Here is a 27059-nt window from a genome sequence, read left to right as displayed (position 1 = left end):
ATAAACTGTTTGGTTCTCTGTGCTTCATATCTGATAAGAGACTGAATAGTTAGACTGAAACATCATTCAGCAATAAAGTAATATGTAACTCTGCAAACACTCATGAGTCCTGCTTGGTCAGAATTTTAAAATCATAAGTCTAAATAACAAACATCTTTAAAAGCAATAACATTGCACAAAAACAGTAACAAATATAAGAAGTAATAAAACTAAAGCAGAAAATTAGCACAAAGGTAAAACAAATTAGCACAAATTAGCCTCTAGCTGCCTAACACATTATATGTTTAAAGTTGCACAATCTTTAAAGGAAAACTTTCAGAAAAGAAGAATGATACATACAATAAGGGTCACTCACCTATCATCTGCGTCTTTGGTTTGTCTGCTCTCTTCCAAATCAGGAAAGCCATCTTGACCAGCAACCACTGTATTGCTGCTTGAGGTGGTACCTGGCAAAATAAAAAAAATAAAAAAGATCAATAATTGTTTCCTGGGCTAAGTGGAGGAGAGGAGTTCTTCAGGTGTAAAAACACACAAAAAAAATGCATCAAAACGTGTGTGTATCATGCATTACAGATGCCCCTATTGAAGTCTATGGGACCAAAGATGCTCAATTACCCTACCAAAATAAAAAAATTCATGCACTTTTTTAATCATAGCGTGTATAACATAAGGCAACTGAACGCACAAGTGTAAACAGAGACAATTAGATTGAATGACAGTCTGAAGTAAAGCGGTCAGGTGTAGGGAAACGAGCAGAAAAACGCTCAAGTGTTAATGGGGGCTAAAAAGCTTGAGTCATGAGATTGCCATCAATGGATGACCCGAGTTTGATTTTTACCTCCAAGTATACACGGAGATAAAAAGCACCATGTATCTTCCAGTATACATGGAGGTAAAAATACAATACACAGTATCTTTAATACTTTAAATTAGCTTATACAGATCGTGTTTTCTTTAAACCTTCCACATTTAATCAAAGGCTAGTGCAGGGTTCATATTAAGTTTTTTTTGTTCAGCCTAGTGCTTGACTTGCTGTACTAACACGAGCAATATTAGTACAGCCATCTGCCCTGCTATGCTAGTGTGTTCTGACAGGGGGACTGCCCCCCCCCCCCCCCCCCCGCCAGGACACACTGATCAGCGATTGCAGCCATTGGCTGTGAGCGTTGATCAGGTGCTGGTTTTCCAGCATGCCAGTTGGACGTTAGACTGCATTCCATCGGACAGGCTGCTGTACACATTGGCCGAATGTCGGTCTGTTTCTGTTGAACCAAGACTCTATTACTAGTTTTAGATAAAAGGAAAAGCTAGAGTAATCTAAAGAAATGATGGGGGACTATTTCAGGTTAATTTCTTAGACTGGCAATGGTAAGTTCTTCATATACTCCTACAGATATTTGACTGGAAAAGGGATGACAATGGGGTTGATTTACTGAAGGCTAACAAACTATGCACTTTGCAAGGGCATTTGCTGCAGAGCTTAGTAAATGAGATAAAACTTCAATTTACAAAGAATACACAATTACATGCACAAGTTTTGCTTGCACATGATTGGATGATGGAAGTCAGCAGTGCTTCCCCTAATTTTCTAGGCTCTGGAGTACCCTGCACTTGCAAAGTGCACAGTCTGTTTGCCTTTAGTAAATCAACCCCAACGTGTCTTTAGCTCTGACCTACCTGTAGATTATTAGTAGAAATACTGTATATGAGAACCAGTCACTTGCGTCAATGAAAAAAATAGTTTGATTGAAAAGTGTCCTGCTACAGGCAGGCTGGAGGTGGGTCCCCCATGGAGGTCCTGAACAGTAGTAAAGACTTGGTGGGTGATCAAATGAAATCCCACCTAAATCCAGAGCAAAAACAGAGAATATCCTCACTTTGTGTTGTCTCTATACCAAACACCCTGACACTGATGCCAATTCAGCTAAGAACTGCTGTATTTCCTTGTTTAATCTGTACAAGAAGCAGATTCACAGAATTATTAACGCCAACCTCAGATCTTCAAAAAAGAATGTAATTTAAACAGCTAAGTTACAAAATTCAGTGTCAGGTGGTTGCTCTTTCTTGTTGAATTTCAATAAACTTGCTTGGAGGAAAGGAGACGGAATTCCAGAACAAGAACCGCTAACCAGATCTTGACAAGAAGGAATTCCTTGAGGACAGAATTATTTTTCTCTGTTTGTAAAATCAAACTCTTTACTGCGGCATACTTTATAGTTGAAAGCTAAAAGCGCATTAAGGAGCAGAAAAAAGGGTTACATATTTAAGGATCAGACTTTACACATCAAACACATTTCTTCTGTACCGGAGGGAGCAGCAGAGGCCTTGTTGCTGGCAGTGAAGCGATAGAAGGGGGGGTTATCGCAATGTTGAACTATAGGGTTCACTGGTTCAGTCTGCTGCAGCTCAAAGAGAAGTTCCTCCATTGTCTGGATAGTGTTATTTCTACACAAGTAGATTGCCACTTTTTTGATCTGTTGAAATAAAAATGTCTGTCAGGAAAGTTTCTGCCTCAAAGTTTTCAAGATAAAAAGCATAATTTTATATTGTATTCAGTTCTGTTATAGGTACTCTCATCAGATATACTTAAACCAACATAGAAACCATTTAAAAAAATGCAACCTTCAAAAGAAGGTGAACATTTATTACCAGTCCGGCAAGTGATAACTCCAATCTTTGCTTTCTTGCATAGCTACAGCCACTCAGGAATCTTTAGCATCTGACACACTTTGGTTTGTATGGTGCGCACTGCACTTCTTTAGCCAACCACACTGTCACTACAGGACATAGTAATGCCATAGCAGATGGGGCATGAGCCATAATGTATAGCAGTGGCGGTAGGTGCTCAAAATTTTGGGGGGAGCGACACAAACTAACACCAATCCCCCTGCACGGGAGACTGACGGCAGTGGCTATAACCCCCCCGGGGGGAGACTGACGGTGGCCATCATGCCACCCCCCCCCCCATGTGGGTGACTGGCGGTGGCCATCACCCTCTGCACCCACCCTTTTCCCTTTATTGAAGCCTTTTAGAGCCTTTCGGCTTTAACAAAAATAAAAGAAAAATGCACATCTAAGGAGTACTGTGCCAAATAAAACATACAAAGGTGTTGAAGAAATCTTTATTTGTGAATAAAGGGAAAATGTTACCAGAGGATACTTGTTGACTCTCTTTAATACAAGGATTTTTTCTTTCTTGCAGCCAAAAATGAATTCCCATTGGACAAGCATCTTTATGGTGCCCATTGTCTGTGGACTATTTTAGCTGCTTTTCGGGTTAGACAGTCAGTCCTTTAATGGCCTTCTATTTCACTGAGGGGACACAGTTCCTATAACCTATATTTATGCTTAACACTATACACATATGTGGAGTGTTCACAAAGTGTAGTGCAGTGTTCAGCAGAGGTCAGCTTCCAGCAGGTTAGGCACACTGGTAAAAGCTGGTTTCCAATTTTTTTACAACAGGTATACTGCAAACCATTCCTGTATGTTATTAAATGTATGTTTGTGTGTGTAACAGAATTAAATTACCTGTGGAGATCAGGTATGGAATAACAACACAAACAGGCAAAGGAATGTTTGGAATCTTACATAAGGCAGTAGAGTAGTATCGCTGCTGACCCCGCAGAGACTAATAAGAAATTGCAAAGTTATCCGAAGGTTGTTGCTCCACTTTTCATTATTGGCCAAAGCATTCCAAGCATTTTCTACCTCCTGGCCAGGCACCTCATCTCCATACTGTGCAAAAAACATAGAAAAATAAAAGAATAGTAGATGCACCTTGAACAAGTAAAGGCTATTTTGTGTGCAAGACCAATCTTAGATTAAACAAAGATATTCAGCATATTTATACATATTCATGTACATGAACACCCTACAGGTCTCCAATTGTTGTAGAACTTTCTAAGATGTTCATCTACAACTAGAAGAATGCAAAGGGCACAATTCTTCTTCAGATACACAAAGTGCTTAAAGTGCCCATGATAATATTGATTTAAATAGCATAGAATAGTAAAGTATTTATCTTAGCATTTGATGGATATATTATTATATCTGGGGTATGTACCATGTCTGTAGAAAGATGAACACAAAAACAAATCTGCTTGTGCCCTTAGAGTTATACCCATTTACTAGCAGTATGTATTTAGTACATACCATTATATTTAGTTATTTTGGCCTAGGTTCATAAGTGACATTAAGCAACATCTGTATTCTCCAAAAATATTCCATACACATCCATTGCCTAATGCCGATGCAATCTATTTTTCTTCAAATAATTTCTTACTTACTGCTTTGCTGCCTCCTTGTTAAAGTGATATGGTATTAAATGGTATTAAAATAATAAATAAACATGTAATACTTACCTGCTCTGTGCTGTGGTTTTGCACAGAGCAGCCCAGATCCTCCCTCTTGATACCGGCAGCTCTCTCCTGTCGAGTGCCCCCAGAGCAAGCAGCTTGCTATGGGATTCTCTGAGTCACTGCTCTGCGTATCCACTCACACACAGAGCAGCTGCTTGGCCCTGCCCCTCTCTCTCAATGGCTCCTGCTGCTGTCTCAGCCAATGGGGAGGGAGAGTCCCAAGGGAGCTGAGGCTCTCATGCACATCACGGGATTGCGATGGAGCTCAGTTAAGTAATAGGGAAGCTGGGGAGGGGGCTGCTGCACAGAGGGACCATGAAAAATGAACGTAGCCACCCTCTAACAGAAATCAGATCACAGCAACAAAAAAAAGGAATTTGGAGATTTGGTGGTGGCGGAGAGGAATACAATGTACTTTTTTTTATACTTGAATGGAATAATTTTTTTAACCCAGAGTTTAGTGTCACTCTAGTTCTATTTTTACTAGTTCCTTTTACAGCCCTCACGTTGTGCTGCATATTGTGGAAGATGAAGGTGCTACTTACAAAATAATAATTATACTTAAACAGTATTTCACTTTAAATTTTGGTGCAGTGATGACACTACATATATATGGAGATCTGTCATATCACAGTTCAAAAATGTAACTTTTACAGAGAACTGAGGTCAAAGCACCAAGGTGAAATGATAAGCGTGTCTAGCTATTTAAATCCCCCCTCAACCACTGACATCTACTCCAATGCATTACATACCAGGAGGAGTGGGAGGCATCACATGGACATTGCAAGCAAACTGAAGTTGGTCATTCTATCTAAAAAAAATTTTTTTCTTAATGGTGTATTATAAAGGAATGTTTGTTAGATAAATTATCAGTAAAATAGCATTTTAGTTGTTGCCCTAAAGAGCACTAAATATGCAGGCATGTAATATTATTTCCATTATAAGGGGTAATTGCCCCAGATTAACTATACAGGCAAATTAAGGTATCTTCATATTAATAAAGTACAATCTTTCTCTTTCTTCAAAGAGTTTCAGAGAGCAGTAAACTACAGGCATATGCTTTGTCTAATACCTTTGCTGTCATGTACATGAGATTATTAAGCACTAGTGATGTGGCTTCTGGTGATCCCCATCCATTTCCTTTCAGTCCACTGATGCTGGCAACTTCCCTATCCCCATCAGCGGCTTCCTCCTCTGGGGTGCTGGGGCTGGAGTCTGGGAGGAGCAGTCTGCTATCCACCAGCTCAATGTTATGCAGCCATGGCAGCAGGTAAGTAAGCATGATCTGACGCCCATTCGGATGAGTTGTTGGGAATCTTTGACTCACTTCTGTTGGCACCAAGAATTAAACATAAAATATTCATTAACATATCATTCATCATAACTAAGCTAATATAAATGAAAGATTTTGCAGAGAAAAACTAAGGTAGTTAAATATGGATATAAACAGCTTATCATTCTGTAGAGAAATCATAATTGTAACTTACACACTGTAGACAATTTAGCAGAGATTGAATTGGAAAAAGCCAAGAACACTGGCTTAAAGTCTATGTAAATCCAAATAATAACTTTTTTTATAGTCTCTCTTTTGGTCTATTAAATATACCATTGACAGGTTTGTGTTATACCTGTTTAACCAGTGCAGAAAATACCAGTTGACCCTACCAGAGAGCCAGCAGGCGCATTGAAAAAAAAAAATGAATAGAATCCCCATCCACAAAAGCTGTGCTACACTGTGTTACCGTATTTTGACTATAGGGACTCTTCCGCTATCAGGATACAATGATCAGTGTTGCAGGAGATTGGCTGCAGAACCGATCTAAGCAAAATTTTTCAGCAAGCTAGTTGAAGAGAAGTCGTTTATTAAATTGACTTCTCTGCAATGGGAACAGCAATAAGTTCAATCCATCTATGGCCAGCTTATGTTATGGATAAGAGCAGAAACAGAGGTGTTTTCTTGCCCTAAAACACTGCTTATGTTTGAGCAACGTTGTCACACATTCATAGATACAAAACAGTTAATGAGTGTTTATACTCTAGGACAGGAAGTGTGTTAGTGTCAAGATCACCTGGTCAAAATAAAAGGAAAACATCTGAAAAAAAATTTAAGCTCATGCAGCCACCACATCTAAAGACTGGTAAAGCTGCTTTTATTATATTTGTTCTTAGGTTTATATACATTTAGGAAACAGTCCTCTTTGTAGATCAAAAAACTCACCATATGTACCACCGTATGGATGATTAATGGAAAACTGCTGTATTTACTTGACCTTGGGTCGGGCTTTCTTTGGTATTATTAAACTGCTGGATAGGGAATTGATAAAATTGCAATATAATATAATATACAAGGTGTTCAGCACCGATAGAGGCCGCTTCTTTCTATCAGTCTTTGCCAACAGCAGCAGACCCAAGGCAACTATCCTCCTTTTCCAGACTCCTACGGAAATAACCCAATTAAAAATATGAAGTGGAGCTTTGCTTAAAGCAGAGTTCCACCCCGAAATTGAACTTCTGCTGATCCAGTTTCTCCCCCACTGCGGTGTCACATATAGCACCTCTCAGTGGGGAGCAGATACCCATCTAATCCAGGTATTTGCTCCCACTTCCGGTGAAAGACCGTCACAGAATCCATGGCAAACTACGCCATGTCTGGCCCCTCCTCTGTCCCCCATAACCCCCCCCTCCACCGTCTTCTGGGAGACACACAGGTCCCAGAAGACAGCGGGAACATTCAGAACGCGCAGGTTGTGAAGCCACGAGTATTCATTTCCCAGGTAAGTGTCCTCATTTTAAAAGTCAGCAACTGCAGTATTTGTAGCTGCTGACTTTTATAAAAAAAATGTTTGCAGGTAGAACTTCGCTTTAATTGAAATTGCTCCTTACTGGTGGCCACTCCAGCTAGTGTTTTCAGTTCAATGCTTTTGGCCTTGTTCACACTAGCATGAAGGGCTCTTTCACACTTGTGTTAAATTTTAAAGCAGCCTAAAAGCGTGTTAATGCATCTATAGTGTTAATGAGCATTTAGTATGTGTTGCACAGGCATTCATTTTGTGTTCGGCAGTGCGTTTAAGGTGTGTTTGTGGTGCGTTTCAACAGACATGAATGAAGGCAGTTGCAAAGTGTTAACGCTTGACAAACTCTGCAGGCAGGGTTATTTTTGCCTTGCAGCAACACTAACGCTGCAGTGAGCACTTCTATTCGCTCCTTATTGTAACAATTTTAGCAGCATTAATAGGCATGCAGGAAGCATTAAAAACGTGACCCAACCACCTTTTCAACGCCTGTCTTAAAAAGCTCTAAAACCCTGAGTTCGGGGCGCATTATTAACGCTCCTCCAACTCCGATGTAAAGTTAATACTGTGGAAAACTCAGTGTTGTTCATATTATAAAAACACAAATCATTTGTGTTGCATTGCAGTGCTTCAAAAATGAAGCTTCATGCTGAGACGGCCACACACACTCCCTCAGACTGGGCTCCATTATGTGCGATTGGGGCTCAGATTGCAGGGATTGCATCGCCCCATGGATATGCCCCCCCCTAGAGGCCCACAGGATGTTCTTGCCTAGGTTCAACACATCTAGAGGAGCTGGTTAAGATGGGAGAGCCACGATCCGCTCTCATGGGGTCCTAACTCTCTGGGAGCAGGCGGTTTCTCCTGCCAACGGGGTTTGGGTTCATTTTATATTGTTGTTTCATCTTTGTTATCACTCCTTGCATGCACTGTATTCACTTTTTTATATGTGGTTATCTCTTAAAAGAGAAGCTCAACTTTGCTATGCGGCTCCTATGGGGACCGCCTCTAATGGAGGCTGTTAGGGGAGTCCGTGCCTCGGGGGATCAACCCCTGAAGTGCTTTACTTCATCCCCCACTAGTCCTTGACTGCCCAACTAGGCAGTAGACCTCCGTTTGGAGATTGTTTTCTCCCGCCTTTTCTATCCCTCTCCCATTTTTTTTACCTCCACCCCGGCCCTCTTTCGTAGCCCTTGTTAACCTACCTTCCCTTCATTTTCAGTACCTTGACAAACTTCCCCTCTATCCCCCCTTCCCACTCCCCATGTTACCTTCAGTTCTGGGTTCTGGTGAGGCTTGATGGCCTGATTCCGCCTTGCTAAAAATGACACTGAAAATTGTGTCCTGGAACTTGAAGGGTTTAAATGTTCCAGAAAAACACTCCAGTTGTTTGGCCGAGCTCTGGAGGCAAAGACCCCAAGTAGTGTTTTTACAAGAAACCCACCTTCGGGCAGACCGGATCCCGAAGTTAAACAATAAGCATTTCCCAACAGCACATCACAGTGCGTCTTCCTCAGCAAAATCGAACGGCACAAATATTCTCCTGGCCACAACCATACCCTGGTAGCTGATAGACCTCCATACTCACCAAGAGGGTAGATACCTTTTTGTCAAAAGGTACACTACAGTCGCAGTCGTTGACCCTAGCTAACCTGTACCTGCCAAATGTATATCAGATTCCAGCACTTGAATCTTGCTTATCCGCATTAGCTTCCTTTGCTGAAGGAACTCTGGTATTAGGGGGTGACCTCAACCTTACCATAAGGACTCATCGGGCTCCTCGGCTCTGTCCCTGAGATCTTGAAACCAAATCAGAGAATTGTTGCACTCTTACCGGTTAGTTCACATTTGGCGTATCCTTCATCCACAGGCAAGGGACTACACCTTTTCTCAGTGGTTCATGGATCGTACTCTAGAATAGATCTTTTCTTAGTCTCCCATGCCACGATCCCACTTGTCTCTGGCACCCAGATTGGACATATTGCGCTCTCAGACCATGTTCTGATCTCCATAGGAATAGCCCTACAACACCCGACACCAAGATCAGCCACATGGTGACTTAATGAATCCCTCATTCAGGACCCTGAGGTTAAGGCGGATATCCTGCGGGAATTAGAACTTTTTATTGAGAGCAACAAAGACTAACCCTAGTCCCTAACCCGCTCTCTATATGGTCTGCACATAAGTGCTACATTAGAGGAATGCTCATTAAACATGGTCAAAGACTCAAGGTGGCCAGAGCAAAAACGCTGTCCAAGTTGCTTGCAAATCTCCACAACTGTGAAAAACGTCATAAAACATATCCAGATAGGATCCTTGAAACAGAAGTCAATAGCCTTCGAGAACAAATTAGGGAACACTCCTTATTCCAATCTAAGAACAGCCTATTGAAGGCACACAGAACTTTTTTTGAGTACAGAGATAAATGCAGCAGAACGTTTGCGAATGCCATCCGAACCCAACGCAACTTATCCTACATTCCAGCCTTATCCATCCCTACAGGACTCAGAACTCATGATTCCAAGAGTCCTTCCGTGCATTCTACGAGGCTCTTTATAACCTGAACCCCCGCCCTTCGGTGGATCGGTCCCAGGATAGAGTGGAGACAATAGAAGCCTACCTTGAGACAGCAAATTTGCCTTCTCTCAGTGCTGAGGAGGTAGATCTGCTCTCACAGCCTATAATAACAGATGAACTTGCGAGAGCAATAGCGGGGTCTCCGAGGGGGAAGGTGCCCGGCCCCGATGGTTTCACAATTGCCTATTACAAAACATTCCAAGCTCAATTAGCAACCCACTTCGTCACCGCCTTCAATACAGTATTAGACAACCATAATATGCCAGGGGACCTTTTACAAGCGAGCATCACTGTTATCCCCAAGCCTGAGAAAGATCAGCTTCTCTGTGCGAGCTACAGGCTTAGCTCACTTCTTAATTGTGACCTTAAGTTGTTCACAACAATTTTGGCCAAAAGATTAGGGTTTGTTATCCAATGTATAATCCCCCTGGACCAGGTTTGATTAATACGCAATAGGGTAGCACAAGATAACACGATCAATATCGTAGCAATGGCCAAATGTCTTAACATTCCTTTCATCCTGTTGTCTACAGATGCCAAAGAGGCGTTCGACAGGGTGAACTGGACTTTCCTCCTAGCCATTCTGCAACGTCTTGGGATGCCAACCTCCATTATGTCCTGGATAGCTGCAATTTATTCTACCCCTACTGCAACGATCAGAGTAAATGGAGTTGATTCTAGTCCCTTTGCTATAAGTAATGGAATGAGACAGTGATGCCCACTTTCCCCGCTCCTCTTTTTACTTTCTCTGGAACCCCTACTGCAACACATTAGGCTTAACCCTGACATCAAGGGACTTAAAACTGGCATGTACCACCATAAAATTGCTGACTATGTGGACGATTTATTGTTTTACATCTCAGATCTGCATACCTCCACCCCCGTCCTTTTATCTGAAAAACGCCAATATGGTGATTTATTGGATTTTAAAAGCAATCTCCAAAATTCTCAACGTCTCCCTGTCTCCCAGCTCTCAGGCTTAGGCTTGCCTTGGTGGCAATTTTCCCTTCCGATGGACTCCTCAGGCAATCCAATATCTAGGCACTAAAATTCCCTCTGATTCCCTCTGATTTACACCTCATCTACCAACTCAATTTTCAACCTCTTCTGAACGGTGTTTCCTCAGATTTGGACAGATGGAAGAACTTGGCAATATCATGGTTTGGTAGATGCAATGTTTTAAAAATGAATGTCATGCCAAGGTTGTGCTACCTCTTGCATGCATTACCGGTTAGGATACCGCAGAGCTTCTTTTGCAAGCTACGCTCAATTTTTGTTAACTACGTTTGGCAGGGCAAGCCATCACGGCTTAGTGAATCACTATTACAGCGGCCAAAACTCAGAGGAGTGGTAGGCCTTCCCGACCCCGCTCTGTAATACACAGCAGTCCACATGAACAGAGTTGTGGACTGGTGCAGACATTCACCACATAAATTGTGGGTCCGCCTGGAACAGGAATTAGTGCCAATTCCCCTAGTGGGTTTACCTTGGAGTGGGTCTCGTTTTTCCAGATTTTCCTCCCCACATCCATTATTCGAACCCACTCTACAGGAGTTTCACAGATATTTCAGGATAGCAGAAATGGCAAGATTTCCTTCCCCCCATTAACACCCATAATTGGGCACCCGGACTTCATACCAGGTATTTTGGATAAGTCCAGAACAGAGAATGGTTAGAGCGTCCTCTTTTCTTGGCCCGTCAGAGTGGGTTGACCCCCACACGCCTATACCCTACCCTTAAGGATAGGATTTTGGGTAAGTGGAAGATTTGTCAACTTTCACACTTCATCCAATCCCTCCCTGATAATGGCTGTTTTCGTAGACAGCCAATGCCCTTTGAAGATTTGTGCCTGGAAGATGAACCTATACAGAAATCTCTTTCTCATTCTTATAACTTCTTACTTGCTCACATATCTCAAAATGACCTCCCCATACTTGAGGAAGTGGGCGAGAGATCTTAACATCACATTCACTGAGGATCAAAAGAACCACATCCTCCTGTTTGCACACAAGTCATCCTTGTGTAGCAAATAAGAGGAGATCACCTACAAGATTTTGACGTGATAGTACAGGACTCCATCTGTACTAGCGTCAATATTCCCAGGACATAGCCACTTTGTTGGAGATGTGGTAACTAAACTGGCACACTACTTCACATCTTCTGGGGATGCCCAGAATTGACCCTTTTCTGGAGGCAGGTATTGCAGATCATTCACAATATCAAGGATGTCTCCCTTCAGGATAATCCGGCAGCAGTACTCCTAAACCTAACCCCCATGTCTTGTAAGTGATATCGCAAATCCTTACTGGAACACCTTCTGAATGCAGCCTGGGTGTGCGTCCCCAGTGAGTGGAAGTAACAATTTCCACCTGTGGTATCGCAATGGTTTGCTAGGGTGTGCGACATACAGCGGATGGAGCATCTCCCGGCTGCCCTAGGGGAAAGGGAAGAGGAACACAACACTCGTTGGACACACTGGAATCTGTTCCGATTCTCAGATGAATACAAGTCCTACATTTGAATAACCCATTTTAGAAGAAATTGAAGCATGGGGCCGTCGATCCTACCAGAACCCTTTATCTCCCTCCCTCCCCACTTACCTACCCCCTCTACTATTTCTTATTTACTGCTCATCTTTATTTTCCCCTTTGACACCCTTGAGCCACTCTGTTTACCTATTATAGAGAAATCAGGACCGAGAGCCACATATGAGGTACATTACTCAAGTTTAGTCCTCCAAAGTACAATGGTTCAGTTCCTGCCAAATAGGAAAAGTTCACTTTAACTCTCAGGTTGTCTCTCTTACCTTAATGCTTTTATTTATTGGTCTATATAGGCCCAATAAAACTAACCCTATTTTAGGATTGGAGGTTCCCTCTACTGTTCAGGTTGAATTACAGGTTGTGTTGTCCTGTACACCTGTTGTGGAGTCCTTAGACCCAGACTCCTGACTTAATATAACTGTTATGGAACCACGTCTGATTTCTCCCTAATCTATGTAGACTTCTTTGAAGAGTTAGTTTTATTGCTTATTACTGAATTTCGGAGGTTGAAATGTGTGTTATTCTGTCACCCTGTACAAACCGCATTCCTTAAATAAAGATTAAAAAAAAATGAAGCTTTATGTAGAAGCATCTCAACTCCTTTTATTCAAGTCTATGGTAACGCACCATAAACTCACTGGCATGTGTTTGCAGCGAGTTTGAGATGGGTCTGCGGCACTTTTGCGGGGAGTTAGGCCTTGTTCATAGGAGCCAAGAAAAAAATCTAGGCATCTGGGGTGGGTTTTTTAAAGCTCATCAAGCTTGTGTCAAAAGCGCAGGGTGTTTGGGGGTAGTTTTGAACTTGCCTTTAATGCATGCTAAATGCAGGACAAACCTAATGAACAACTTTGCATTAACGCTATAGGAATGTTTGTTAAGCGTCAATATTTTGAGCAAGTCTGAACATGGCCTTTGTCCTACACAGGGCTTTTTTTCATTGGAACTTGCGGAAACAGTTTTGTCACCTCCAGCAATGAATGTATTTTATGGTAAGCAGTGCTGGAGGGTCTATTTTTGTGTGGGGGTCTGTTGTTACTAGTTAGGTCTATTTTTTCTGGGGGGGGGGGGGGACCTACAATTGAGGAAGGGGTCTACTGCTGATGGCTGCAGGAGGGTCTGTTGTTGTTGGGGTGGTATTTTGTTGCAGGGGGTCAACTATTGCTGGGGATGGTCTATCAAATTCCATACACATTACTTTGTAGCACAAAATTAAACTTGGTTCCTTATTCTCTAAAAGGGGCGGTATGGCGAGATAGGTAGGGATGGAACCAAGGAACGGTGCTCAGAGGTGGGTAGGGGGCAGAGACGAAGGATGACTCAGCAGGGGGAGTTCCTGCATCTATTTCTCTGAAAAAAAAGCCCTGGTCCTACAATATGAGTCCAGCTAATTCTGCTATGGAGATGAAGACATGGAAAACATTGCACACAAATATATTATTATGGAGTCTGATTAAACTGATCATCTCATTACCACGTATAGCATGGTGGCATTCTTCCTTGCAAATGCTAGGTTTAATCAATCGGTTACCACCAAGGACCTCATTTCCAAAAATGTATATGCTTTTTCTGTGTTTGTCCTAGTTACTCTCCCACAACCCAAAAACATGTTCGTTGTTAATGGTCACTTAATGTACCAGGGACAATAGCCTGTACGCTTTTTCAGGGACATGGAATTAATGTGTATAGTTCTAAGTATTTCCTAAACCACTGCATACATTGTCATCGATATACAAATACAGTAATTGGGACTGAGACACTGTACTCATTAAATACTGTATCACCTACCAGTCATAACTGAGAGGTGGCGCTAGAATAATTGCATTACTGTAGAAACATATAACAGAGGTTAATCTATAAAACCTAAAACAAAATCTGAAAAGCTATATCAACAAAAGGCATACTTCCCTTTTTTAACTGGATTTGTGCAGAAAGGCACTTTTCCTTCCTGAGATTTTTTAAAATTTGCACCATTTTGATTAGATATTGGTTAGCATTGACAAGATCTTGCAGCACAGCAATGACATTCAGCAGGAAGATAAACATATGGCAGATGTTGATAATTCAAATTCTAATGCATTGTTTTCAATCCCTTTGGATCCATTTCATATAATATAATGACATTTAACCTCCCTGGCGGTATGATTATTTCAGATTTTAGGTGCTGAAAGCAGTACCATTATTTTGCATGGAAATTTGCCATTTTATATTGTAGGCCTGTAATTCTTAGAAATAATTCACTTAAATCTGTCCAAACAAGAGTCTAATAGACATCCTGGGTATGATAAAATTTGAAATATGAAATCATATATATATATATATATATATATATATATATATATATATATATATATATATATATATATACACACACACACACATATATATATATATATATATATATATATATATATATATATATATAAAATAACTATAAATAATAACAAATAATAATATAATAATAATAAAAATTATTCAATAATGTAATCAAATCAAGAACACTGAAATATGCTGAGTTGCAGAATTGTCATTACTTTTAGTGTTTGATGATGAATTTGCCCACAAATTACTATCGGTCAATTCTGCGAGTGATTCTAATTTATTATCACTGTTTTCTAGCTGGTCTATAAGCACTTTTGATGTAAACTGACATTTTTTGCTTGCTATGGACAATCTCCAGTTTCCAGGCATAAAGAACAGTATTTATAATATAAAACTGTATGCAGGACACTGGGAAGACCACTAGGGACAAAGGGGATGTGTAATTATTTGATACAGTACTGTAATCTGTAAGATTACATTATACTGTATCTATACTGTGTATTTTACTTTTTGAATTTGGCGCCGAACTCCGTCGCCGTGCGTCGCAATGCTCGCAGGGAACGGAGCTCGGCGATGTGACAGATCGGGCGGAGGACGGCTCGCAGGTCACAGCGGGGGGACATCACTGGATCCAGGGGACAAGGTAAGTAACCCCATCCATGGATCCAGCGACCGCTTATGGTATTTAAATCTCACCCCGAGCCAGACTCGGGAATACCGCCAGGGAGGTTAAGAGGATGAAGCATGAAATAAAAAAAGTCTTCAAACCATAGGACAGTATTAACAAAATTTTGTTAATAAATTGGAGAGTATTTCAAAATCCTGGACTACCATATGAAAGCAGCAGGTCTTCCCAATGTCACTAGCATTTATTACATGACAAACCTACAGTTCTCTACCAGGGCTGCCTAAAAGCTACTACACAGAGCTCGACTTTTCTGTGTGCTATCACTTCAAACACTATGTACAATGTTTGAGACATACAAAGCAAGTCCACTAAACAGTTTTCATTTCTCTATATACAGAATAACATGATCAACAGTCCTCTAAAGGGTCAAGTGCTAAACACCTAAAACAAAGTTCTCTAAAAGTAGAAAGTACCTGAGAACAGTGGCAGTGTCAGCTCAGGATACATCCGTGCCAGTTCGTTAGAAAGGTGAATTAATGAGACACTGTACAGGGGTGGCAATATTCCGTGTGTGCCATACAAAATACTCCCAGGCTTCTGCTCTGCTACTTTTTTGGAATATACAAACAGTTTTCCTTCCAGGACCTACAGGATGAACAGAGTTATTTTCAGTTCAATTATTCTCTACAAACCGTTTGATACCAATCTAACTTCACCTGTAAGTGCATTTCAGGAATAAACACAGCACACTCAAAATGCACATTATATATAGTTACTGTAAGTATACAGCATATAGACCAAAACATTGATTACATTAATTTGTTAATACCCTCTTTCCTTAAAGTGTTTGTAAACCTCAGACATGAAATATGAGCAAAGCACATCCCTCTATAGTGTGTACTTGTCTCAATTCAGAGCGCTAAGTATCATTTCTCTCTGCTGCCTCATTACTCTGCTATCACCATGAGTCACTTGAAGTTCTCTTGACACCAAGAGAAAAAGGGTGACGGGAGGGATCTCCAGCACACAGCCTGTAAATGACAGCCTCAGCTCTGTCCCTGTGTGCTGTGTAAAGGGGGTGTGCCCCTTCCCTCCAATAAGCTCTCAGCTTTCCTCACTAAGCTCTGCAGAATGTAACTTCAGCTCCCCATCCCCTGCTCTCTAGAAGCTCAGACAAGCTTTATAAATTCTGGACACTGAATGGATGTAGAGGGGAGAGGGCTGCAGATAAACAGGTACAACTTCTGTAGGAGGATTTGTGTCATCTCTGTGTATAACCTGAGGCCTGTCACTTCACTGGGTATATGTAAGGGTTTACAACCACTTTAGAGTTTTCTTTATACTCCCTCTCATTTTAAATATTTTTGGTGGTTTCTGAGAACACACTTGGTTGAGTGCATGGACGTTACACAGCTTTCTTATATATAATAAAGCATTGGCTAGCAGGATTGCAGACTTTGTATATGTGTGTTTCACACCTACACATGCTGAAGAGGTCCTAGGTTTGTGTCAGATGTGGAGAAAACTCTTAATAAGTTATGTTCTGGGTCCTGGACCCAGAGGCTTTGTGGAACCTCCATTCCCATGTTCTCATCTTACCTGCTGAGCACAGGCCTCTATATACTGTATGTGAGCTGACTGAGGCTCAGGGCTCATGTTCTTGGCTGTGGAAACCTGCTACTGAGTGAAAAGGCCAAGAGCAGGTAGATTCACCCAGTAGCAGGTGCTACAAGTGTTGTTTAGGGGAACGTATGAGGAGGCACCTCAGGACCTGACATGAGTTTAATTAGTGACTCAGACAAGCAGAAGTTTTGTTTTATACTATGGACTTGCTGTTCACAAAGCTTTTCTGCATTAGAACCATGTTTGTTTTTTACCTTGCGGGAAAAAAGGGTAGGAAAACCTACTTTCACTGTTCCTAGGTGTCCCAGTCTCATGCAAGGTTTATTGCTATGAATACCAGTTGAATTTGTCAATATACACCAATTAGCCATAACTTTATGACCACCCACCTAATACTGAGTAGACCCCCTCTTTTGCCACCAAAACAGCCCTGACCCATGGAGGCATGGATGAAACTAGACACATTCGGCCATCCACATGATGTAAGAGAAAACGTGATTCATCAGACCAGACCACCTTCTTCTATAGCTCCATGGTCCAGTTCTGATGCTCACTCGCCCATTGTAAGCACCTTTGGCTGTAGACAGGGTAAATATGAGCACCCTGTGAGTAGTCTGCGGCTACAAAGCCCCATACCCAACAAACTGTGATGCCCATTTTTTTCTGATTTCAACCAATCAACTTTAGGGACAACATGTTTACTTGCTGCATAATTTATACCACGATTTTTAGATGCTATTGTAACAAGGCATTCACTTAACCTGTCAGGGGTCATAAAGTTATGGTTCATGAGTGCATACCATATGGATGACCTCAGCTGTGATAAAGATTAGCTGAACTGAATGTATTCTCCCCTTAAAGAGAGGCAATTATTAAAGGGGGTATGATCACTATGTATAAATGGACATATAGTAAACTTAACAAAAAGTTTTTCACTTGAAAGCTGCTTTAACACTGAGATGCTTTGCAGGCGCTATAGCGCTAAAAATAGCGCCTGTAAAGAGCCTCTCCTCTCACTTTCACACTGGAGCAGTGCGCTAGCAGGACAGCAAAAAAAATGTCCTGCAAGCAGCATCTTTGCAGCGCTGTAGGAGCATACACCGCTCCTAAATAGCTCCTGCCCGTTGAACTCAATGGGCAGCGCTGCCGAACCACGTGGCGCTTTGCGGGCTGAAACCCTAAACCCTTAACAGCGCCCCGCTAGCGGCCGATTTAGAAAAAGTGGCGATTTACCTCTGATGCCCCCCAACGCCTCAGTCTGAAAGCACTCTAAGATCAATGCAAAACACAAAGGTATACTCTGTGTCTGGAGAATGAGTTTACTCTTTGCATACAGGAAGGCTCTTTCACATAAAACTTTGAAAATGTGAAATAGACTTCCTTAGGGGCTAGTCAGCTCAGTAGATTGTTTAAAAAAAGAGGCAAGTTTATTTCTAAATGTAGAGAATATAACTATTTATAAGTAATAACACCATAGATTGTTGATTCAGGGAATATTCGATTGCCTTAGGGTAACTGAACCATGCTTAATCAGGTTTTTTTTGCCATCCTTTGGAATAACTGTGGGTTAGGGTTTCTGTGTATGTAGGTTTTGATCCATTGTAAAATAAATAAAAATAAAAGCACTAGTAGGTTATGTGCAAAAAAAAATAATTATTGAAAAAGCCGGAAACAACCACTGTGGGTAAGTAGCTTAGTCAGGTCACCTCTGTGTTATATATTTGCTCTGGCAGCCTGGAGTGCTTGCAAATTATTGCATTCTAAGAAGCAGACTGAAATCAATGGGTCTCTGAACTGTAAAACAGGCAGGTGTTTTTGCCTGTCACATTAGTCACTTTCAGTTCTCCAGACTGGAAAATACAAATGCCTTTCAATTAAATGTCAGGATATATTTCAATTAAATAATGGATTCACATACCTGCATTAACTGCACTGAGATCTCATAGATTTCCCGACTGGTATCGGAGGCTTTAAAGAGGACCAGATTCAGCAAGGTCACAATGTCAAATGGATAATTCCTAGGATTAAAGATACAATTATTTCAGTTAAGCCAAATTACATTTTATACTTTAGTCCTCACAGTTACTATAACAATACCACTGGAATAACATCTTTTCATTAAATCATATAAGTGAATCCGTATACCAGCATATTAAATTGAACAGGCGGCTCACTTTCCTTGATTGTGCTTCAAACTAACCATATAATCGACTTTATATATTTAACCCTCTTACTGTCACAGCCATAACTATTATGGCAGGGTAATAGGAAGCTGTAAACAAACTCGGGGTCGAAAAAGTTGCCAACAGAAATTTATTAGCTGGTATTTCTATCTACGGTAGAAGTGATCTGGGCAGCTAAGTCAAGTCATCATGAGGTGGAGAGCGCGATGTCACCGTACTGCCTCCCCATGAGGTCGCTCCACAAAGTCCAATCATAGAATGCTTTGTATTCACTCAGAAAATGCAAAGTTTTCTTTGAATGGCACTTACTGTATGTTGACCTCCCGTGTTCAGGAAGCAAAAGTGAAGCCACTTGGCACAAGACCTGGAAGTGGAGATCACCAAAGTAAAGGTGTCTACTTCAGTGATTTCCAGCTTCTAGGAGGCATCACTAGGTGTGGTATATAAAGCTAGACCAATGTACCGTATATACTCGAGTATAAGCCGAGATTTTCAGCCTCTTTTTTGAGGCTGAAAGTGCCCCCTCGGCTTATACTCGAGTCGCCGCTGTCTGACTGCTCGATCAGCGTATCGAGCAGACAGACGGCGGACATTAATTTTCAAAAGCCGCGCCTCCTTCTCCGCCTCCGCCTGTGATAGGCGGAACACTGAATTTCCCAGCAGTCAGTGTTCCGCCTATCACGGACATCCGCTCATTCTCATACTACGGACGAGTATGAGAGGATGTCCGTGATAGGCGGAACACAGGCTGCTGGGAAATTGAGTGTTCCGCCTATCACAGGCGGAGGCGGAATTTTGAATTGTAGAATGGCCGCTGAGAAGAGCGGCGATCCATCGGCACGGGACGGAGGAGGCACGGGACGGAGGAGGCACGGCACGGCACGGGACGGAGGAGACACGGGACGGAGGAGGCACGGCACGGGACGGAGGAGGCACGGGACGGAGGAGGCACGGCACGGGACGGAGGAGGCTCGGGACGACGGCGGCTCGGGACGGAGGCTTGGGACACAGGTAGGCTGGACACACACACAAGGCTGCACGGACACACACACACACACACACACACACACACACACACACACACACACACACACACACACACACACACACAGGGATGGATGGATGGATGGATGGATGGATACACACACACACACACACACACACAGGGATGGATGGATGGATGGATACACACACACACACACAGGGATGGATGGATGGATGGATGGATGGATACACACACACACACACACACACACAGGGATGGATGGATGGATGGATACACACACAGGGATGGATGGATGGATGGACACACACACAGGGATGGATGGACGGACACACACACAGGGATGGACGGACACACAGGGATGGACAGCCATGTCTCACCCTCGGCTTATACACGAGTCAATAAGTTTTCCAGTTTTTTGGGGGTAAATTGGGGGCCTCGGCTTATACTCGGGTCGGCCTATACTCGAGTATATACGGTAAGTAAAGATTAATAAAATACCCATACCAGGAATTCATCTTCTGACTTTGTGAATGAGGGGAAATCAAGTTAAAATTGACTTTGCATAGAAAGCCCAATCATGTGCAAGAAAACCAAATATATATATGGATTTGTACTCACACAGGATTGGATTATTGAAGTCAGCACAACCACCAATTATTGAAGTCAGCACAACCACACCTCATTCATTAAAGAAGAGTTCTGCCCCCTATGAAAAAATTAAAACTCAGCAGCTGCAAATAATGTAGCTGCTAACTTTTTAGAAGCAAATATGGGTGTTCAATTACTATGGTGGATGATCGCAGAATCCGCTCTATGGTAAAGAAAACCCATTAACAACATCCAGACAAGGGAAGGACACTCTTCAAGAGGTGGGTGTATCATTGTCAAAGTCTACAATCAAGAGAAGAGTTCACAAGAGCAAATACAGAGGGTTCACCACAAGGTGCAAATCATTCATAAAAGCCCAAAGAATTAAAAAGCCAGATTAGACTTTGCCAAAAAACATCTAAAAAAGCCAGACCAGTTTTGGAAAAGCATTCTTTAGACGGGTGAAATGAAGATTAATCTGTACCAGAATGATGGGAAGAAAAAGGTATGGAGCAGGCTTGGAACAGCTCATGATCCAAAGCACACAATGTCATCTTTAAATCATAGTGGAGGCAGTGTGATGGCATGGCATGCATGGCTTCCAGCGGCACTGGGTCATTGGTGTTTACTGATGATGTGACAGAAAACAGATGAATTCTGCAGTGTTTAGAGATATACTGTCAACCCAAATTCAGCCAAATGCAGCAAAGTTGATTGGACAGCGCTGCACAGTACAGATGGACAATGATCCAAAACGCACTGCAAAAGTATCCCAGGAGCTTTTGAAGGAAATAAGTGGAATATTCTGCAATGGCCGAGTCAATCACCTGATCTCAACCCAATTGAGCATCCATTTCACTTGCTGGAGGCAAAACTAAAGGCAGAAAGACCCACAAAGAACAACTGAAGACAGCCTGGCAAAGCATCAGAAAGGAGGAAACCCAGTCTTTGGAAATGTCCATATATCCCAGACTTCAGGCAGTCATTGCCAGTAAAGGATTCTCAACAAAATATAAAAAATGAACATTTTATTTATGAATATATTCAGATGTCCAATTACATTTGAGCCTCTGAAAATAGGGGGATGGGCGGACTGTGTATAAAAATGGTTGTAGTTCCTAAAATTTGTACTTAATATTGATGTTCAACCCCTTGAATTAAAGCTGAATATCTGCACTTCATATTGATTTGGATTGTTTCGTTTTAAATTTTATTCTGGTGGCATACAGAGCCAAATGTATGAAAACTGTGCCTATGTCCAAATATATACACGGAACTGTGTGTATATATATCAGTATATAAATATTATATGTATATTCACACATAACTTTTTAAATAATTCAATCTAATGAATGTGCAGGAAATCACTTTAAGCCTTATTACATTTTTGAGGATGTAATGTAATATATGAGGCAACTATATTAGATTATTGTTCACTATTTCATTTGTATTTAATATACAGGTTTATCATAAACATGCCTCCCTCTTTCTATCTCTTTATTTTTTAAATATATATATATATATATATATATATATATATATATATATATATATATATATATTTTTTTTTTTTTTTAATAGCAGCTAACATCACTATTAAATTGCTGGGGTTACAGGATACACCACATAGAGTCTCGTTTCCATCCAATTTTAATACAAACAGGTTTATCATAAACATGCCTCCCTCTTTCTATCTCTTATTTTTTTTAAATATATTTTTAATAAGATAGCAGATAACATTGCTATTAAATTGCTATTAAATTGCTGGGGCTACAGGATACACCACAGAGTCTATTGTTTCCATCCAGTTTTAATACAAACAATAGATTTGAACTATACGAAACAAACAAAGCTAAGCTACACTCATTGAGCAGCACCCACTAAGCAGAAAACACAGACACTACAAAATAGCATAGTTTAAAAAAATATCAAAGCACATTTTGCAATACGTATTCCCATCAAGTCCATTGCTATTAGAGCCATATATAAAAACTATACAGATTCCCTTTAAAAGACTAGTGCAAATGACTCCCCCATATGATGTTTCATCCTCCACACGATTTAACATATACTCCATAATCTAGTGACTGAGGCCTCCCCACTTTCCTTCACTTGTTAATGGTTAGCCCTTGTACACACGGTCGGAGATTCCGACAACCAAATCCGTCAGATTTTGTCCGACGGATCTTGTCCGAAACTGTTGCATACACACGGTCGGACAAAGTTGTCAGAAAATCCGATCTTTCAGAACGTGATGATGTAATTTCGTTACGATGGGACTACGTTCAGGCTAGTAGCCAATAGCTTTGATGCAGGAATTTGATCTGAGCATGCGTGGCACTTTGTCTGATCAGAATTCTCTACACATGATCGGAGTATGTCCGATCGTAGCATTTTGTCGGAAAATATTTCCGGCAAGTTGGAAAAGTTGGTCCGACGTATATTCCGATGGAAGCAGTCCGATGCAGACCACACAAAGTCGACTCACTGCACACTGACCACAGCGGGTGCCGCCATTTACAGAATGCCTTGCTTGTTTTTAAGTGAATACAATTTTGTGTATAAATGGTGAGGGTTGAAATGTGGTGACGTCATGAAGGCATGAGCTATGCACACTTATATTTGTCCAAGCTGAACCAATGTATGTATGCAAGTTTGATCATATACAGAGTTCAGCTTTATATGCATATTTCTCCAGGCAAATGAAGAAATTTATGTTTGTCTGTGTCCATATGCACAGTGAATTTAATGGGAGTGAGTTTATAAATATCAATCAGCTGCTGAACTTGTCTGCATCCCTTTAGTCGTTATTTCCCTTTGCGAGTATTATCTTAGTAATAGACATATGTAATTTGTTTCATTCTGAATTCGTTTAACGAATTTTGACAAATTTGTTAATTTGGAAATATTAGAATTAACGAAAAACGTTTAACAAATTCTTCCGAATATTCGTAAATTCGAAAACTTGTAAAATTTCAAAATTCGGAAATTTGAAAATCCAGAAGTTCCAATACATATAAATTCATAGTTAACTATTATTAGTTAGTTTGCTATTATTTAAAGTTTTCTGATTTTTGTTTTAAAATTTTCAGATCTTCTTTCTTATTTTCGAATTTACGGATTTCCAAATTTCGTTAATAAACGAATGACCCGAAAAACGAAAAAAAGAGAAAAAAAAAAACCAATGAAACAAAAACACATTTTTCGCCAGTGCACATGTCTACTTAGTGCAGACTTCTGGGAAAATGAGTGAGCCAATAACACAAGCAGGAAATTACATTTCTAGGGGGTGTCTGGTATGCCATCTTTGTACAGAACATGTCCAGGTTGTCACATTGCATTTTACAGAAAATGACAGCACTGTAGATTGAAAAGGAAAGGTCCTTATAACAACATTCAATTACATGACGTGTGTCACAATTGTATTTTTTATTTTTTTTTGCTCCCCCCACCCACAAAAGTGCAGTTACCTTTTAACCACTGTTAAAGAGTATAGTAAATTTGATTAATTTATTTTGCAATGTGCACCTTAATCACTAAACAGGACATTTTTTCAAGGCATATAAAGGGGTCCTGGTCAGAATTTGTACCTGAGACTCATAACATTTAGTCACCTTTCTGACTGCAAATGATTAAACTACTTATGATTTACTATGGGAACTGCACCCCTTGGAATATTATAAAAATAGGATTTATTTATGCCTGCCTGAGAATTTTTACCTCATGAAATAATGTTATTCCAGCAGCATATTAATAGCTCGGCAGGCCGCCTTGTTGAGCCCAGTGATAAGAGGAAGTCAGCTGAGGGAGATTAAGCTTCCCTGTGACTCTGCGGAATGCTCAGACACTGGGAAATCGCCCTAATCAGGTTCCCAAATGGTAATCTGACCCTTTTCCAGAACAATCTGTCCAGCCTGATCAGCACATGGACACAGGGGAACAAAAAGAGGTCAAGTTCAAAAGGTCCGTTAATGGATTTTTCTTTTCAAGGACAACAATACAGTAAAGTTAGCATTAAATCCCAACAATTCTACAAAGTAGTACAGAAACTGAACTGGCTGTAAAATGGCAATACAGGAATGCTCCAAAAACCAGATAAATGGAAAAGTAGGTTTTTACAGGAGGGTTTGGTATTTTTAAAGTACGTGGTGAACTTCTGTCAGATAATCATTACCTGTCTGTATCCTTGTTGTAAACCAATCCTCAGGAAGGATGTCCACAAAACTGAACTTTGGAGAAACTAAAAAAAGTCTTCCCTTGTAGTGGGCTTGCATCCTCACTGCAATGGTTAACTGCGCATTTAAAGTGCTTGTAAACCCTTCCATCTACCCAGTAAAGTGACTGACCTCAGGTGATACACAGATGAAACAAATCCTCCTACATAAGGTATACTTACCTGCTCTGTGCAGTGCTTTTGCACAGAGCAGCCCTGATCCTCCTTTTCTCAGGTTCCCCACGGATGCTCCTGGCTCCTCCCCCTTGGCCAGTGTCCCCAATAGCAAGCTGCTTGCTAGGGGGGCACTAGAGCATGCTCACTCCCACGCCCTGCTCTAGCTATAAGACATAGTGCTGTAGCGTGTCCCCAACCCCTGCTCTCTCCTCATTAGCTTACTGGCTGTGATTGACAGCAGTGGGAGCTGAATGCACCTGCTTCTAGTCTCAGCCAATGAGGAGAGAGAGTCCTACATCCTGTAGGGAGAAAGGGCTCAGGGAAGTATTAGTGGGAGAGGGAGCAGTACACAGGTTTTTTAACTTTGTACATAGAATGCACAAAGTTAAAGAAAAAACCTTGACCCTTTACAACCACTTTGAGTGCCAATTCACCCCATAGAAACACAGTCCGGATGCTTTCCTGCATTCGTGCTTTTGACATGTTTTTGGTGCATTCCAGTGTGTTTTTGATGCAGTCGTGCGTTTTTTTTCCCCCTTTTTTCTTAACCTAAAATTAGGACATGTGTGTTTTCCCGTGCATTTTTGATGCGTTTTACCACGTTCCAGTACAGTTCGGTGCAGAAAAAATGCAGCATGTTCTACTTTTTTTTTTCTTCCTGGAACTGACTGCACTGGTGTGAACTATGGCATTGAAAACCATATAATCTACTATCCATGCTTTGGACTGCATGTGGTGTGAACTGGCCCTAAGCCTAGAGGACTAGGTACAGCAGCAGCAGAATGTACCTGTTCCCATCAGGACAAGGAAGTCTGGGGAAATCTTCCCAACAGAGACACACAAAGCAATAAACCCCATACAGAGGTTCAAACCCTTCTCTGGAATTAAAAATGTTTTGTATGACAATACACTTTAAAGAATAGGTTAATCTTTTAAACATATTACAACAGTATTTACAGTGCAACGTGTTCAAGCAGATACCCTCTCTGACCAAGCCCCCTCCGCAGGCGCTGTAACATTTGAAATTGGCACCTGCAGCACCGTGTCATTCATTCATTCACAGGGATCTGTGAATGAATAACCTACAAGTCCTGTCTTCCTCTGCGGAAGATTGACTTGTAGTTTTATTAGACCGCAAGTGTGCTAATCAGTGCTTTCCTAGTCCATTCCTACCGCTCTAAAAATGGACAGCTTGTTAAGAGGTACAGGCACAAAGCTGTAGACCAGCGATTCTCAACTCCTGTCCTCAAGACCCTCTAACAGGCCAGATTTTATGTATTACCTTGGGGAGAGTCAGACCAGAATACTGAATCATTGAGCAGCAAATGATATCACCTGTGATGTATTTCAGTTATCTTGCAAACCCAGTCTGTTAGTGGGTCCTGAGGACAGGAGTTGAGAACCACTGCTGTAGATGGTGTCTGACATCCCCTGATCATGGGTGCAATGTTCTGTAGGCTTCTGTTAAAAAATATTAAATGTACCTTTTTTTTTTTTTTTTTTACTGGCAAAAATATATGTGCATTTATTACTTTTTTTTTTTTTTCAAACGTAAATACAGCCTTTAAGTAAAACTAGTTAAAACATTTATCTACTCTGTATTCAATGGAAGGTAGGCCAATATGCAATCTAGGATTTCTGTCCACTTCAACTTCACAAGGGCTGACAGCACAGTACACAACATAAAATAAATAGCCATAATGAATTATGAGAAGAGGTGGTTTTTATTCAGTTGAGAAAGTTCAGAGAAATGGCTACACAAAGTTCTTTGTTCTCTATCTATATACATAGAACATCCATCCTTTTACTATGCATAGATAGAGTATCTTCAATGCAATATAGCAGCTAACGGCTATAACTGAAATTTTATTTTTCATAATTAAACTGTTTAAGTTTAGTAAAAACCCGCTCCCAGTGTCTGAAACATGTTGCTTTCAGGGCTGTCAAATATGAAATCTTAAAGAATAAGTTCACCTTTGGGAACAGGTTACATGTTCCACCCCTTTTAGGGTGTAACATGTTCCCAATGCTGCAACCGCTGCCCTCTCT

The 27059-nt window shown here is 41.1% G+C and overlaps 1 protein-coding gene across 10 annotated transcripts in view; it reads right to left on the bottom strand.

Annotated features, from left to right (window-relative positions):
• Nucleotides 1-27059, bottom strand: part of FRY (FRY microtubule binding protein) — a 590409-nt gene that overhangs the window by 113098 nt on the left and 450252 nt on the right. For all 10 annotated transcript variants that reach the window (XM_077484108.1, XM_077484099.1, XM_077484100.1 and 7 more), the window contains 6 exons: nt 18762-18861; nt 15694-15865; nt 5434-5690; nt 3592-3738; nt 2306-2474; nt 356-446 (listed from right to left, as the gene is read on the bottom strand). In XM_077484108.1, the coding sequence (XP_077340234.1) occupies nt 356-446; nt 2306-2474; nt 3592-3738; nt 5434-5690; nt 15694-15865; nt 18762-18861 (936 nt within the window). The remainder of the gene's footprint in view (nt 1-355; nt 447-2305; nt 2475-3591; nt 3739-5433; nt 5691-15693; nt 15866-18761; nt 18862-27059) is intronic.

Source organism: Lithobates pipiens, unplaced genomic scaffold (assembly GCF_037356315.1).
Source record: "Lithobates pipiens isolate NorthernLeopardFrog02 unplaced genomic scaffold, aLitPip1_a1.2 Scaffold_16, whole genome shotgun sequence".
In the NCBI taxonomy this organism is placed as follows: domain Eukaryota; kingdom Metazoa; phylum Chordata; class Amphibia; order Anura; family Ranidae; genus Lithobates; species Lithobates pipiens.
This window is presented reverse-complemented; position numbering and strand designations above follow the sequence as displayed.